Here is a 16,212-nt window from a genome sequence, read left to right on the forward strand (position 1 = left end):
GTCACGCTCATCGGCATAACATCTCTCTTCGGTATATATCAAAGTATCTCACACACTATCGCACAATTCAAAAGTTCATTTTATTTCAACGAATATAAAAAACATCAATATTTTTCAAGTTATCGTAATAAAAATTTTTTTGCACGCTAAAAACTCCGAAAAAACAAAGAGATAATAAAATGCATTTTGTATACAGCATTGTATCGCATGTTTTATATCACACCTATATATTTTATTCTAATACAATTTTTATTCGCTTGTCGATATATTTATTCTCAATAATTGAAAACCCATGAAAAGATATAATGTTCAATCGTATCGTTTCTCCTAAATAATTTTGCCATTCACTATAGATATATTTTATTGAAATTTAAACGATGAAAAAAAGCTATCCGGTACGGAAACGAACGGACGGATCGTCGCGTTACAGTGGAATAAACCGAAAAATGAAAGAACCCCCGGGGATGCAGGACGCGTTATGTCATTATGTCCTCGTGGATTGGCGGATACATCGTTCCGCTGGCGGCGACCCCAAAGCTCATCACCCTCGATGACGGAAGACAGAAGGGCGCCGAACGTATAGCGAGAGGATCGGCGCGACCTGTGTGCGGAACCTTATCAATATTATCAGTGGACGACGGCGAGGCGGAGTGCGGCGGGAAGGATTGCGGACAGAAGGGGTTGGGAAGGCGGTATGCGATCGCGGTGGGTGAACCTGAGTGGGGATGCATATTCCGCGACGCAGGCGCCGTAGGCACGATCGCCTCCCCTCCTCCACCCCTTTTGTTACGTACCGACGTCGACGGCGTCGTCGTCGTCGTCGTCGTTGCCGCCGTCGCCGTCGTCGTCATCGTCGGGAGAGAGACAGAGAGAAAAAGAGAGACGTCGACCCGTCTCGCGCCTCCTCTCGCGCGAATCAGTTCTCCGACTGAACACACGACGGCGACTCGCGGAAACCGCGGGACTCGGGTGAAAGCGACGAGGGTAATCGCGTCGTCGCGAATTCGTTATCGGTCACTCGCGAACTCGCGTTCGCGAAAATACGAGAGAGAGAGAGAAGGAGAGAGGATAGAGGGAGATATTACTTGCGGAACACGCGGCGGAGCAACAGTGTTCGGCGACCTTCTTCTGGAGTGCGCCGGCCGGAGACGGTGATAGGGGGCAAGTCAGGTGTCTCCACGCTCGAGCAGAGGCAGAGGAGTTCGAGAGAGGGTCGCGAGGTCAGCGAGAGGGCATCGTGTCTCCGCGATTTGGTTCCGCGAAGGCGTGGTGGGTCACGTTTGCGGGTGACAGCGCAAACACGTGAAAGAGAAGGACATGGGATTGATAGTGAAACTAATCGCGATATGTGCTGATCGATCGAGAGATAGGTATCTCTAATCGAATAAGACAGAGACTAGTGATAGAATCGAAGAGTATAAAGAACTTTCGCCGATTATTATGCATCATCCGAATATCTCGGTCAACTTCCCAACGTCATCCCCCGTAACGATCTGATCTCGACGCGCGCTTCGTGGCTTGCTCGTGATAAGTGTCGTATGCGAAGGATTTTTTACGGAATTCGGCGTGGCTACGCGTGTCGAGGGATATCCCGAGAGAGCGGACCGCGACAAAGGCGGTAGTCGGGCATGGTCGCGGAGGATGAGGAAGAAATACAAAAATAGCTGTCCTCGTGGTTGACCGGAGATGCACAGCTGACCAGCCGCGTCAGGGTACGAGAGAGCGAGAGAGAGAGAGAGAGGGAGAAAGAAAGAGAGAGAGAAGGAAAAAAGGAGAGGAAAAGGAATGTTCGATTAACATAAGCGAGCGCTACGTCTCCGCGACAACCTTTCGGTTCTTTTGAACGAAGAATCGATTCGATCGCGGGGTTTCGTGTAAACGCTCCGACTGCAAAACACACCACGTGCCTTCACCGTCGTCGTCGAACAGCTCCGCTACCCTGGGCGTCGCGACGCCCAACTCCCTCTCGCACGGGCCGAAGACGAGGAATTGTTTTTTCTCCATCGTTCGAGTACCGAGCGACTCAACAACGACGTCGTGGAAATGTCCGACTTATGCGCCTCATCATCGAGACACCCACCGTTCGCGATCTCGACCCTCGTGACGTCTGACTTCGATCCCACCAGGTCCATCGGCGAGATCCGCGAGTATCGCCGAGGAGTGCCTGCGGTCAGGAACGCGAACCCGCCGAGGATCGAAGCCACGAGGTTGTTGACCCGCCGCATCGCGACGCCGTCGCGTCAATATTTTTCGGCTATATCGGATCGCACGATCATAAATTGAGGATTCCCGAGGAATAGGAATTCAACGATATGAGAGCCTGTCGACGAGGGAGGACGAATCACGTCAAGGACGGACGAGTCGCGACGGAGGCGTCGTCGTAGCTCGTCTCCCTGAATCGTCGACGACGATCAGGTGGAGACCGAATCCTGCGGAGGGTTCGCCGAAAAACGCCGGCCGTAAGAAAGATCCGTATATATTTCCCGCATATCTATAAATAGATGTTTTCTCGCGTGGATACCGCCTCTTGAAATACATCCGTTGGCCACGGCACACATCACGAAAGTGACGACGCGTGCACGTGCGACACGTATGTCGGCCGTTCGACAAGGTGGTGGTACCGACCTTCCTCGTGGACGATCGACGACAGGACGCTCCGCGCCGAAGATCTTAAACGTATATCTAGATAGAGACGAGAATTTTCCGGGTCCAAAACGAACAGTCGGCAGATTACGTCGGCGTCGAGCCTTTCGCGATTCGTAGCCGCGCTCTCTCCTGATAGTCTCCGAATTCGCAACATATCGCGAAGACGAGACCAAGACCAAGAACAACGACCACGCGACCCCGGTGCTCCTGTGCGGACGGAGTAAAAGACACGAGATAAGAGAGCAGCTGCGCGGGAAAGACAACAATCTCTTCCTCGTTTAGCTGCCCGTACGCTTCTTCGTGTCCGCTAAGAAGCCCGAGGAAAGCAGAGACGAATGCATCGCTGATTTACGCCGCGATCTTCGTCCGAGATTACAGCAACGAAAAAAAAAAAAAAAAAAAAAAAGATATATATATCTTTCTTTTCTCTTTCCTCCTTGAGTCAAAAGTCGCGCGATACGTTACTCTATCTTACGGCTATGATCGCTATGCTCAACTCGTGCTGTGCTTTTTTCTACCGTGCTCGTGCATTGTATGCCGCGAGTGTTTTTTCCTAGTGCTTTAGTATTATCGCGCGATAAATTAGAGATATAGGGCCCGTCGCGCCCACGTCACACGGTCAAACGCGGAAGTTTCGGCTGTCCAGATACCTGATAATTCCTGTTCCTGAGATGCCTGTTAGACGAGGTCACGTGGCGCCCAGAACTACGATCATCGAGACCATCATCAGAAAGTTCGATACACACGGTAAGCCGAGATAAATCGCGACGCGAGATACATCGCGCGTCCCATTAATTATTTCACTGAAATAATCAACGTGGATTTAGAGTAGCGATATTTTTGAAGGATAAATGACCATGGAAAAATAATCGTACCTGCAATAATCATTTTACGCCGACAGTTTGTTCGCATAAAAGAGAAAAAAAGATTTATTCCACTGCAACGCAAGGCAATACGCGAGTTTCATTTTATTCGGCGATATCGATGTCATTGCATAACATTATGTTGATTGTAGAAATTATGATAATGACATTTCTGTTTGTGTGTCGATTAATTCAGCAATTTTATCATTTAACGGCGCGACATGGTGAACATTCGTCTGACAAAGACGGGTTAAGTTTTTAATGAACGTATTGGCGCGAATGCGGAATATTATTTCACTCGATTATCATAAATTTTCATAATATTATATATATTCGGTGTTTTATTATCGCGCTCTGTGTGAATTAGTATTCAAGATCGTTTGTGCGATAATTTTATACAAGAAATAGAAATTAAATATGAACATATTTTACATTAATTTCAACGCAATCGTTTACACGTAAATGTCGCTCGCAATTTGTTCTTTTCATCCTCTGCGATTGGTTTTCATTTTAAAGATCAAAACTGAAAATTGTCCGTTCCCTTTGACAAACGTAAAAATGCAATCGAAATATTAAGAAGTAATTTGGTTGAAATATGCGGAACGTGCAGGCATTTCGAGTCGAAGGTTTATTTTTAATATTATGTAAAACATCCCGACTATGGTACGCGAAATGAGTGTGGAAGGGTTCGATTAAATGGAGGAAAGGGGTAGCTCTATGTCACAATGGGACAATGCATGTCACTAGCAATATCACTCTAGAAATGCTTCAAGTCCTTGCGAGACGGGGAGCGAATGCGAGAAGAGGGGAATCGAATTGATTACGAGAATGGAAGAGAGATAGAGACACGATAGAGACAAGCAACCGTTTCTTTTACATAGTCGCGATTTATTGACAAGAATAGTCCTTGAAGAGATTGCTCGTTTAGATAAGAATATTATATATGTGTACTTTAATATATAACGCTATAATCTAAAGATCATATATTTTCTATCACAAAACGAGGGATGTGATGTATTTCATGACTTTTTTTTACTAGTAACAAAATCGCAAATGGCAATTTTACGCAGACATAAAGTTATAAATCAAATATGTGTTTAGACTGCAGTTGTGGATATAGGCAGATTCAAAATTCGTGACATTAGTATGGTATCAATCTCTTGCAATATATTATATGACACATGCACAATATATATTCTTTCGATATTATAACTCAAGGTTAACTGATTGAATTGTTATTAAATAATTTCATATTTGTGATGCGATATTAATCGTGCAGCTGACAAAAACGCGATATATCGCACACTGAAACTCATTGCCATAACTAAATGTTAATATATGCGTTTGCGCGTAGTTGTATCGAATCTCTTAGAGTTTGCGAAAAAATCTACGTTTCCATTTAAATATAAAATGTTATAGATATATGTCAAGCAAAGTAGTTTGAGAAATTTTATTTATTTTTATACAATTTAATACTATATATATTACAATTGTAGTTATCTTATTAGTTATATTATTAATTACATATATTTAGTAGGGGTATATTATTAGTTCTCTTATGATTTACTAAGCATAAAATAACATATTTTAAATATTCCAAAATATATAAGCCCCATCATACTTGACTGGCGTAAATGCGATTCAACTTACATTTTCTTTCAAGGGTTAGTTAGAATTAAGTCGTTCAGGAAGGCTGGAGAATTCTTTGAATAGAGGATTTAAATTTACGCCGAGTAAGAGGCTGTCGCTTTTTGCTCTTTTTTCTTCATTTTCATATCCGCACAGACAGTCTATTTTATGAAGAAAAAATAAGCAATACAGAAACAAATATGCAATTGTTTTAATATGTGTAAATTTTAATAATTTATTTATTAACTCGAGTGTTCAAATTTTTTATTATTTTGATTATTCTCGAAGACAATCAGATCAAATTGATTCAGAATAATTTGTACGAAGTTATTATATAGATACTGATCACATCAGAGCAAAAGCAAAATCGAGATAATGTAATTGGCTAATTTCGAAATACCGATGTTATTCCATTTTTTTGGTTGCGATCAAAAACTGCTAATATTGACAATGAACAAAATCGTTTTTATTGCGTTGCATAGATTGCAAAAGAATTCTTGGCTCTCGCTTAATTTAATATACGACGTTACACAGTAAGTAATGTCAAGAGTATAGCAAATGCGACATTAGTCTCCCTTAATCGTTAAATAAATGGCTGCAGTTCTCCTGAGCGGTGAGACTATGTCGAGCAAAAGTGTCAAGTTTATTGGCACATGATGGAAAAATGAAGTTCATAATATGATTGAATAACGATTTTATATATTGGATTTTTCTATATTGGTTCAACAACTTTACAGCATCGCGACGGGCAATTTTCTCTCAGCAGGATTAAATTTATTTTTAGTGTTCACAATTTTTTCGTTATGTGAAAATGTATAAATATTAACTTTTTACTATCAGTATATCATTTTTTTAATCTATTGCGAATGTTAAATATCCGAAATAATAATAATTCTATAAAACATGAATTAAATATCATATTGTAGCATTTAATGTCAAAAATTTCAAAGTTTTTTTAACAAATATTTTAGCTAAGAAAAGATCGACTCGATAATCTAAAGAAATGTTAGTGCACGCAAAGTTTTACGAAGAGAGTTTGAAAAGACGACCTTTTATCACGAGAGAGGGTAAACTCTCCAAGAATTCCTCAATTACGTGTGTATTTTTGAAAGGTCACTTTTGTGTCAACGCGCCGACAACAATCGATGTTCAAGCTCATTCAATTTTCACTGCTTTCACATTCATACGGAAAGTTTATGCGACCAAATCACGTTTGACAGACTCGGCCACGACTCGGCGCGCGGAAAAGGGGTGCGTGGTAATAGGCATTAACGCGATAACTTCCCTTGAGAGAGAAGACCTTCGTGCACTAATTTATGTAATAAAAAATATGTATGTGTGCCAGTCAAGTATGTCGTGGCTTCTAATCTGACGTCTCTTCTACAGCACTAGTTGTCTATTCTCTGCAGCCACGCATTTACCCCTTTTTTCTTTTCTTATATACTACTCTCGGTCGTGACCTAACGATCCTTACGACCGATCGCGTTACACATGTGTTCCGTATTCTTCACCTGTCCTCTTGAACGGTAATCGAACACGACGTCGCAGAATCTATTCGTTTCCCTGCTGTGAATCGCATCGTCGCGTCGCAGCATCGGAAAAAGTTAAACAATTTAGGGAGAGAAGTATACGAGATAAATCGATAAACTTTTCAGAAATAGATCTGTTTACCGAACGAATGCCAAATTCCTCGCTCGATTCTTCTCTCCCTCAACGTAATCAGCCGGTTTTCCAAGCTAAGATCTAACTTCAATTTGCGCACCCTCTAAGGTCCCGAAGGATATTACTTAACTTTTTTCCTGCTACATAATAGGGTCCGCAGACCTGATGGAATTTGTAAAAGTTTCACACAAGTTGTGCCTCTTTGACCTTTAGATGCAGAAAAGAACGTGTTTTACTTCATATAAATGTCGACTTCGATATAAAAGTCTGTCGTACTTTATTACAAATATGTATCTTTTATACGAACAAAGAACCGATCAAAAAGGACAAAATACAATATTAAAGTACATCGTCAAAAATATTTTATATTAATATTTGTTACATTTCTTATTTCTTTTTCAATAATGACAATAAATTGCGGTTTTTTATACAAAATATTAAAATTATAAATTGACAGAGGCGATTTTACTTGCGTTTTTTCTTGGTATCTACATTTTAAATCGATATATAGAGGCGATTTTATGACGCTTTAATTATAAAGCATTCCTCTCTAATGATCGCGTTCGAATGCCATACGTGTCAAGGACAGACCAGGTTCATTTGGCAAATACTCCAAAATGTGCGCACGCACGCAGAACGGACAGTGGAGAAACCGATAACCGATAATATGTGACATCGGGAACCTGGCACAGGAGCTTCCCTCTTCGTGTACGAAGCTATTAAAAGTCGACAATTGCGACGCTTAGACTTCTCTTTTCGTTTCGATTGACGATGAGCTTTACCATCGTCTCTTATCTCGAAGTTACTTAATCTTCTGCGAAACAATAGACGGCAATCTGTCATTCCTATATTTGTCGACAGAGGCAATAGACGTGCTGTCACTCACGAGAATCGCGTTTGCGTGTTTACGGTCAATTCAAAGCAACGTGATTTACTCCAGTAATTGTATGTTGCACGAACAATAATGCTGAGAGATATATTATAATATTATTATTTTTTTTGTATCGTTTATATACTAATGAAATTATAATCCTTAAGCCATAATTTCAATGATGTAAATATAGAACAAAGATATATAAGATTTAATCCAGCTGGTTGTTCAAGGCGAGTATAATCGGCTTTAAGCGACGAGAACGAGCCATCCTTTATTTAGCATCCATCTGAAAGTCCTTCTGACACTCGCGAGAACGCCAGGAGAGTTAAAAGTCACCGTTACGGTAGATCAATCAGCCACTTAAGTTCCGCCGCGTTTTCAACCCCTTTGAACTTTGCTTTTGCACGTCCAATGTTCACACTGCACAACGTGTGACTCGAAAATTTCCATTAGAGACGTTCATTCGATACGTCGCACTTCCGGCGAGGATCGATCGGCAACTTTGAGGACATCCGATTAATTCACCTCTCGCGCTTTTGCCGAAAAATCTGTTCCGTTTACTTATTGTTTCGCTTAACATTGTTTATTCCAGTCGTCGAGAAACGTGACGGAAAAAAATTGTACACGAGATTACGTGCACGTAAAATGATGTAATGTAGTATTAATATGTAGCTTTCCGCGATCGTGGTGATTTATATTTAGACCGCTTCTTATATAACTCGCGTAATCGTTCATTTTTCTGTTTTTACTACTTGTTGTCGCGACTAGGCGAACCAGTGATTTTTTCATCTCCGGCCACCTCGAAGAGATTTACATAGCGCAAGGTAGCGGACTGATTTATCAAATCGAGCGGATCCAGGGCCGATTAGAGATCGCGGGACCTCGCGAGTGACCTACTTTTGTACTATGTTGCCTCTCGAAAATCGCAATACGTACAAAAAGGCTAGGGCCACGTCACGCGCGACTTTAGCCGTTTTCTCTTGCTACGAAAAACGAAGGGAAAGTTTCTTCCCAGATGACAATGACTTCTGGCGAGTTGACGGAAATCACAATGAATCGCCGGCGGATTCGCGCGGATCTCGCTCACAATTTCCGTCGCGTGTGTATGTATGTACACGCGTGTAAATTCGTCCGAAAACTTTGGACATTCGCCAGGATGGATATTTAAAATTCTCCACGGTCCTCGAGAACATCCGCCAGATTCTTTTTTTCCACGAGTGTCGGTGTGATTTGTGACGACACGTATTCGCACACGGATACTTTTCCCGATGAACTTCAAGACGAGAATCCGTCAGCGAACATATATATGATCGTGAAAATTCTACGTTTTATTTTTATTTCTCATACTAAAAATTTCTTTATATATCCCTATCATTAATTAGTCCATTCTCGATGACCTTACTATCGAGATGCTGTTAAATACGTAACTACTTGGCTGAGCCGAAAGGCGGGCGAACGTCGTCGATCGACGATCTCGAGGGGTCGAGGTTAGTGAAAAATAGCTCAATGATAAAGCAGCCAATGAGATCGTCGAATTTATATTTATACTGACCATTCTCTAGCGAGAATATATTCTTTAGTAACGAAAAAATATGTAATAAATTAACAATATTTAAAATATAAAATATAAAAATATTATATAACCACGTGGGTATATTCCTAATCCTAATTGACGTACTCGAGAAAATTATTTCCACGTCCACGTGACAATTTGTTGCATTTGTCACGACGGATTTCGAATGACAGATTAATGGCCGGATTCATCGTCGACAGTCAAATGGTTCGCATATTTTTGCGTGTTACAAAATCTTTTATATTCCAGCAAAACAAAAATCCGCGCGGACTCGTAAAATGCCACGCACGTATCGAGTCTAGTACAGTAAAGTCCAGTCAGACACGTCAAATTTTTTAGTTTTTAAATGTACGCCTAAACGTCAAATCGCTTACTCTGCGTTTGAAAAAATTCAGAGCGTAGCGAAAGATATTTTTGCATGGAAAATAAACTGAAAGAAAAGTGAGAGCTTTCAGACTTGTTAAGTGTTAAAGAGATGTTTTTCTATCAAAAAAACTGCGTAGAAATTGGAAAATGTTCGCTTATTTATCGTATACTTTTTGCGATCTGCACCGGCGGCTCGTAATATTGACATTATTAGACACGAATGTTGTTTGATTTGGCATTTCACTGGTTGAGGTTTTAGTCTCGAGAGTTTTTGTCACGTCCTTGGATGTCACAGAAATATGTGAAAATGTGTCTCACAGATGGCTAATCAAATAGATTATCCGATATCTTTGACGTTATGATTTCTTTATGATTTCTTTTGTGCAACGTCACTCGCTGCTACCAGATGGATTAGCCGTTTATTTTACTCGATCGTGCGAGAGGCGTGGAAAAGATCATTAATGTCGGTATGTTTCCCTTTACCAGCGGGATCCAACAGCTTTGAAGATTGCGTTAGTATGAGACGAATGCGCCTGCAGCGTTCAGTGGCGTAGCAAATGCTGCGTTGCATCTTATGCAGTTTCCTTCGTGCATATTAAAATTAACAATTTCATTATATATATTTAACGATATTAATCTCATCGTATTACACATGCAACGGTATTTAAAAATTGTTAGATGATACATCGTAAATATATTTCTCTGCATAATTCAAAGCAGAATTATTTCTCATGAAAATATCACGCGTAATTAAAAAGTCATGCAAAAGGAATTTGTTATATATCGAGTATATAAAATTTATATTTACGAAGAAATTTTGGAAACACTATCCGGAAGTGCGCTCGAGGATTTCCAATTTATATCTTGTAAATTAGGCTGACAGGTGCTATTGCGTTCGCGGATTTGCATTTACCAGAAGCGCTGCGATTCATCTTAACGAGTGGCTTTGATGTCATCGAATCGGCTGGGTGCATCATAATTATTGCGCTCTCCGCGACTCCGTTTGCAATTTCGAAGTCAAGTTTCGTGTAACGCGTTCAAGATCGCGCGGTCAGGTTTATTTTTTTTCGCCGCGATTTCCTTTGAATTTGTTTCGAGACCGCGCCCGTGAACCTTGGAGGTACTTTTGGGGCAATCGTTAATAAAAATTTATTCGTGCGAGATGCATCTGTGTTTTTATCGGGTAGCAAAGACGTCCTACGGCTTATTTTTCTTTAACGAAAGTCATTGGTTTCATTCCGTTGTTATCGTTGAGTATCAATGGCATTTGCGATTCAAAATTCTTTGCGGATCAAAATAAACCGGTTTCCGCATAAAGCGAAATCAATATTTAATTCGAATCTCGAATCAATTTTATGTGTGTACATACATATGTTGATAATGTATCAATCCCAAAGGCACTGATTATTTTGCATTAAAATATAATGATTGATGTGATAGTTATATATATATATTTAAATTAGAATCGCTAAAATTATGCTGGATCAAAAGGCTATCAACATAACGATACATTTCCTTCGTTAAATGTTAAGATAATTTCAAGTTTCTTTCCCAATGACGTAGACGCCCGAAATATTCCGATGGCTGAGTTACATCTCGCAGATCTTAAAGTTGTCGTTCTTTCGTAGAACTTCTATTTTCTTCTGTGCCTCGAGCATATAGCGTAAATGCGTTCTTGGCACCGAATGCGAGTTGCATTCTTCGCGTCGGTGTCCCCCCTCGAACGGAACAACTTGACAAAACGCAATGATGAGTAACGTTGTGAGGAGTAAAAAAGTGGCGAATGGTCGAGAAGAGACACTCCATCGATCACTTGTTTCTGACTTTATAATTGTGCTTTTAAACATTTATTTACACATAAATGCATAGTTTTACTCTATATGGATTTTAAATAATATTGTATATCTTTATCATTTTTATAATAAATTTTCGGTTAAGCATAGATAATAATTATCAGATGTATGTGTAATGTATTTTATGAGAATTTAAAAATTAATAACATGTAATTTTAGCTCACCATTAAATGTCTGCGAAATTGCGCGAAGGACAAGATGTTTATATTATCTATTAATGCTTATTAATATAGCAACAACATCTAAAAGATTTTGATAAAAATTTTTCAATTATTCATTATTTATTATCGATACGAAGCCTTTATTTTTCTCTTAAATTTTGCGTATAAATCAATATATAATTAAAAATAAGATTAATATCTAATATTCTTAAAAATAATTACTATTATGATTTTTTATTAATACGATAAAATAATATAATAATTATATCATGTAAAATAATCGATTTAATTTCCAATATCGGTATATGTATATGTTCAACCATTTATTTACACATAATAAAGAAATATGAAAATTTTATATTTATAAAATATTATGTTATAGTTTCTACATAATATGTGATAATTAATATATAAGTGACAAGTGTCCACGTCGATCAGTCTTTAGAATCACTTGATGTTCTTGAATCTTCATCGAATATTTTAGATTGATATAATAATTAAATTTATGCTATTATAATTTATTAATCTTACCTTGTCTTTTTACTTCACAATTATGACGATACTCCGCAATTTATTATTGGGGTTTTGAAAAATATAAATGAGACATTTTTAAAGAAAACATTAAGATATATTTTAGACATCATATTAAAATATGTTTATAAGACGTCTTATGTCCCGTTTTTAGATGTGATGTTGTTTAGGACTACACATAATAACATCAAAATTATACAGTTTTTATTACATTTTCGTATAAATAAGATCTCCTTAAAAACATTTTTTATATCTTATACAAAACTTAATTTTATCAGGTACGCTGCGCGCGCGATTATCTGATATCGTTTCGAATTAGAGAATATAATAAATAACTATATAATAGCTGTTATTTGTTATTTATTTAATTAAATTAATGTTTTAATATTGTATTTTTTTCTATAATTGTTCTCTTGTATAATTTTTTTTATTCTCGATCAATTTCTTAAAGTCTCTAATGTTCGATAAAATTGTAGTTATTATTACAGTTGTTGTTATTTTTAGATTATTTCCGACAGAAAAAAATTTATTTGTTAATAAACAAGGCCCGGAAGAGTTCCGTTTAATGAGATGTTTATATATATGCGCTCAAATTTCCGCGTAGACGCCTAAATACTCGTTTAACAATTTATTACAGTCGTCCCTGTGTTTGGTGCCAAAAATTATGAGTATGGTTACTTACTTTTAGATTATTTACGACAAAAAAAAATTTATTTGTTAATAAACAAGGCCCGGAAGAGTTCCGTTTAACGAGATATTTATATATATGCGCACAAATTTCTGCGTAGACGCCTAAATACTCGTTTAACAATTTATTACAGTCGTCCCTGTGTTTGGTGCCAAAATTATGAGTATGGTTACTTACTTTCGGATTATTTACGACAGAAAAAAATTTATTTGTTAATAAACAAGGCCCGGAAGAGTTCCGTTTAACGAGATGTTTATATATATGCGCACAAATTTCTGCGTAGACGCCTAAATACTCGTTTAACAATTTCCCTGCATGCAAAAAATCCAGGCAAAAGAAAGGATCCAAAAAACAAGAGATATATGTATGACAAAAGATATACATTAAATGTGAAAATCAATAAAAATCTCGACAGCATTTGACGTGGCGCAAATATGGGCCGCATTAAAAGTCTGGTCAAATCCAGACTTGCGCCTGTTTAACTTTATAATAAATGCCACGCCATTTATATATCAGGCGCAAGGATGGCCCTGATATGTATCTTTCTAATTCTTTTAGATAAAGCTGTAGTGTGGCAAACTTGCATGGTGCTAGCAAGTTTCGTGGCACCGGCAAGGCAATTTCTACCAGGGTTATTATAATTATAATTTAAGGCTTTTTCATTGTGTTTGAATTTTCATTATTATAATTTAAATTTTATAACTGATATATAAAATTACATTCTCTCTACATCTTTAAACTTGGACTGTTAAAATTTGAGAATTTATACTCAACTTTTAATATCTCAAAAGCTATTGATATCTCGACATTCATATGAAGGAACAATTTATTCTGGATGAAACGAGGAATCTGTTATAAAAAATGCGAAAGAGATATACCGTACGCAAGTCATTCACGATCAAGTTAGCGGTTCAAAGAGACAAGGGCAGCTCGCGCGGTCAGTCTACGTCGAACGACGAAGTAATTCAGCTAAGTGACATCCTTGGCAAAGGGCCACATTAGCCCTGCCGTCAAGATGCGAACTCAGCGAATTCTATTTCTAATTTACGGCTGATAAAATTGCCACGGGTAAAAAGAGGTCTTACACCTAGGTGGTCTCCCTTTACGCTGCTACTTTGGTGCTCCTTCGTTTTCCGTTCCTCTTTAAAACCGACTAATTCGAAGCGATTTTTGTCTCCTGAGAATTTTTTCACCGGGTGGATTTTATCGCGAGGGTTTCGTTGCGCCGTAGATTTTTCTCACGATCCCTTTATAGTCGTCCGGAAAGCCGCCGAAAGGATCGAAAGAAAGAAAATGTTATTCGAGTCAGGGATAGAATTGAAGCTGCAAACTCGGAAAACTACACCGGAGGATATACATTGGTGTTTCGCGTCAACAATAATGCGAAACGTTACATTTGTAATAGAGAAAATGTAATTTATTATCGTAAAGTGCTTCTATAATTATATCCACGCGTGCGAATTTGAAATTATAAGTATTTGAACTATACATATTCTGCGCATGTTGTAATAACGAGCAAAACACGACGCGAAACAAAACGGGTCGCTGCATCTAAGTTTTTATAGAACAAAACTTTGTTAATTTCATCATATTATCCTGTTATCTACATTTTTCCCACAAATATAATCTTTAAATATAAATTAAAGAATAAGCAAGGATTGTGAACAATAATTAAATACATATATCTTATTTATTTTTATCATCTGTTTTTGACATAAAAAATTAAATGCAGAGCAGCATAATTATTATAATTTCTCAGAGCTTAAAGCTAGAGTTTACATATCTCTGATAAAATTATTGCATTTACAAACATAAATTGTCCCTGCAATTTCATCGTATTATGCAGGTAAAAAAATATGAATGATCATATTGGATTATGAATAGTAATTATATACATATGTCTTATTAATTTTTAACATCTGTTTTTGACATACAAAAATTAAATACAGAGCAGCATAATTATTATAATTTCTCAGAGCTTAAAGGTAGAACTTACATATCTCTTTGATAAAATGATTGTATTTACAAACCCATATAATATATTGTCCCTGCAATTTCATCGCGTTGTGCAGGTGGAAAAATATGAATGATCACATTGATCAATCTCGCCTAGACGGCGGTGAATGATGTTTCTTCGCTGGTTGTAGCCGAAGAACATTATTAAACACGATTAAAATATTGCTCATACAGAGAAAGAGAGAGAGGGAGAGAAGATGGAGCTTCAACTTCTGAGTCACGTTTTTCTTGGTAGTCGTAAATTTTTTATCCAGATTATTTGATGTAAGCCATACAAATGCATCTGGCACTCTAGATTTATCGAGAAAATGAAGTAGTATTGTTAGAAAATTTAAAATATTTATTGCTGCATCAACATAGGTGTAAAAGTTATGATTCAAGAACAGAGAGGAGAGATATCGTGATGAAATGATATATTAATGGTCAATTTGACATTGAGAGATCTTTAATTGAGAGGTGTTAATAACGTATAACGTATAACGATTATCGAGAAATTTCTTGAGTGGCATGAAATCAAAATTGCACGTTGAGTAGCATTTCGGTGTAACGTAATATCGTGTCGTATCTCGCGCAAGCATCGACTAAGAGAGCCCAGTCACGCAATATTCAAAATGATCGCATTCGCAAACGCGCTTCATAATGTTAATTAGCTTTATCGTGTGCTATGTCACGATCGCTTCTGCGAAGAAAGAAAGGGGAGGGGGGATGAAGTACGAACAACTGATGTAAAAGAGAGAGAGAGAGAGAGAGAGAGAGAGGCGCGAGCAATAATTAATCCGTTCGGATATCTTTAATCGCAAATGCCCTCGTGAAAAGTAGCCTTGTAATCGATATATCGCATCTACGATTAGAAAGAATCTCATATATCTGCTTAATTATTAGTACGATAAGATATTCTATATTAAGTTTACTTTTCCACGTGGCGAAAATTAAATGATTAAAGATATAAAGGAGAAATTTAAATTTGCCAAATAAAAATTTTATTTATGCAAATGCGATATTAATTAGAAAATTATTTTATTATTATCCTTCTTATGAAAAAAATATTTACACGATATTACATACGCACACATATGTCACACGTGCTATATATTGGATAATTTATTACTGATCGATAATTATTACGTATGTGTGTACGTATATTCCAATACGTGCAAGGACACTAAAGCTTACTTAACCGAGATTAAAAATTAAATCATGCTTTGCGATAATTAATGAACTTTCGCCTTATAGTTATAATATAAAATACATATATATATATATATTACTCCGAGGACTCCGTCACGTCGTTATAGCAAACGACAGTGTGTAGAGTCGATCTTTGGAGTAATTCAATAAGAACGTAATCCA

General features: G+C 37.7%; 1 protein-coding gene across 8 annotated transcripts in view; it reads left to right on the forward strand.

Annotated features, from left to right (window-relative positions):
• Window positions 1-864: 864 nt before the first annotated feature.
• sei (potassium voltage-gated channel seizure) overlaps window positions 865-16,212 on the forward strand; it is a 107,451-nt gene continuing 92,103 nt past the window's right edge. For 5 of the 8 annotated variants that reach the window (XM_029313174.2, XM_029313175.2, XM_029313179.2 and 2 more), the window contains exon 1: window positions 866-3,393. In XM_029313174.2, the coding sequence (XP_029169007.1) occupies window positions 3,318-3,393 (76 nt within the window). In that variant the 5' untranslated portion in view covers window positions 866-3,317. Of the gene's footprint in view, window positions 3,394-16,212 lie in introns of all 8 variants that reach the window. The other 3 variants (XM_029313182.2, XM_029313178.2, XM_085483654.1) reach the window with 2 other exon arrangements.

The sequence above is a fragment of the Nylanderia fulva genome, unplaced genomic scaffold (genome assembly GCF_048542155.1).
Source record: "Nylanderia fulva isolate GAGA-0341 unplaced genomic scaffold, ASM4854215v1 Scaffold26, whole genome shotgun sequence".
NCBI classification, from domain to species: Eukaryota; Metazoa; Arthropoda; class Insecta; order Hymenoptera; family Formicidae; genus Nylanderia; species Nylanderia fulva.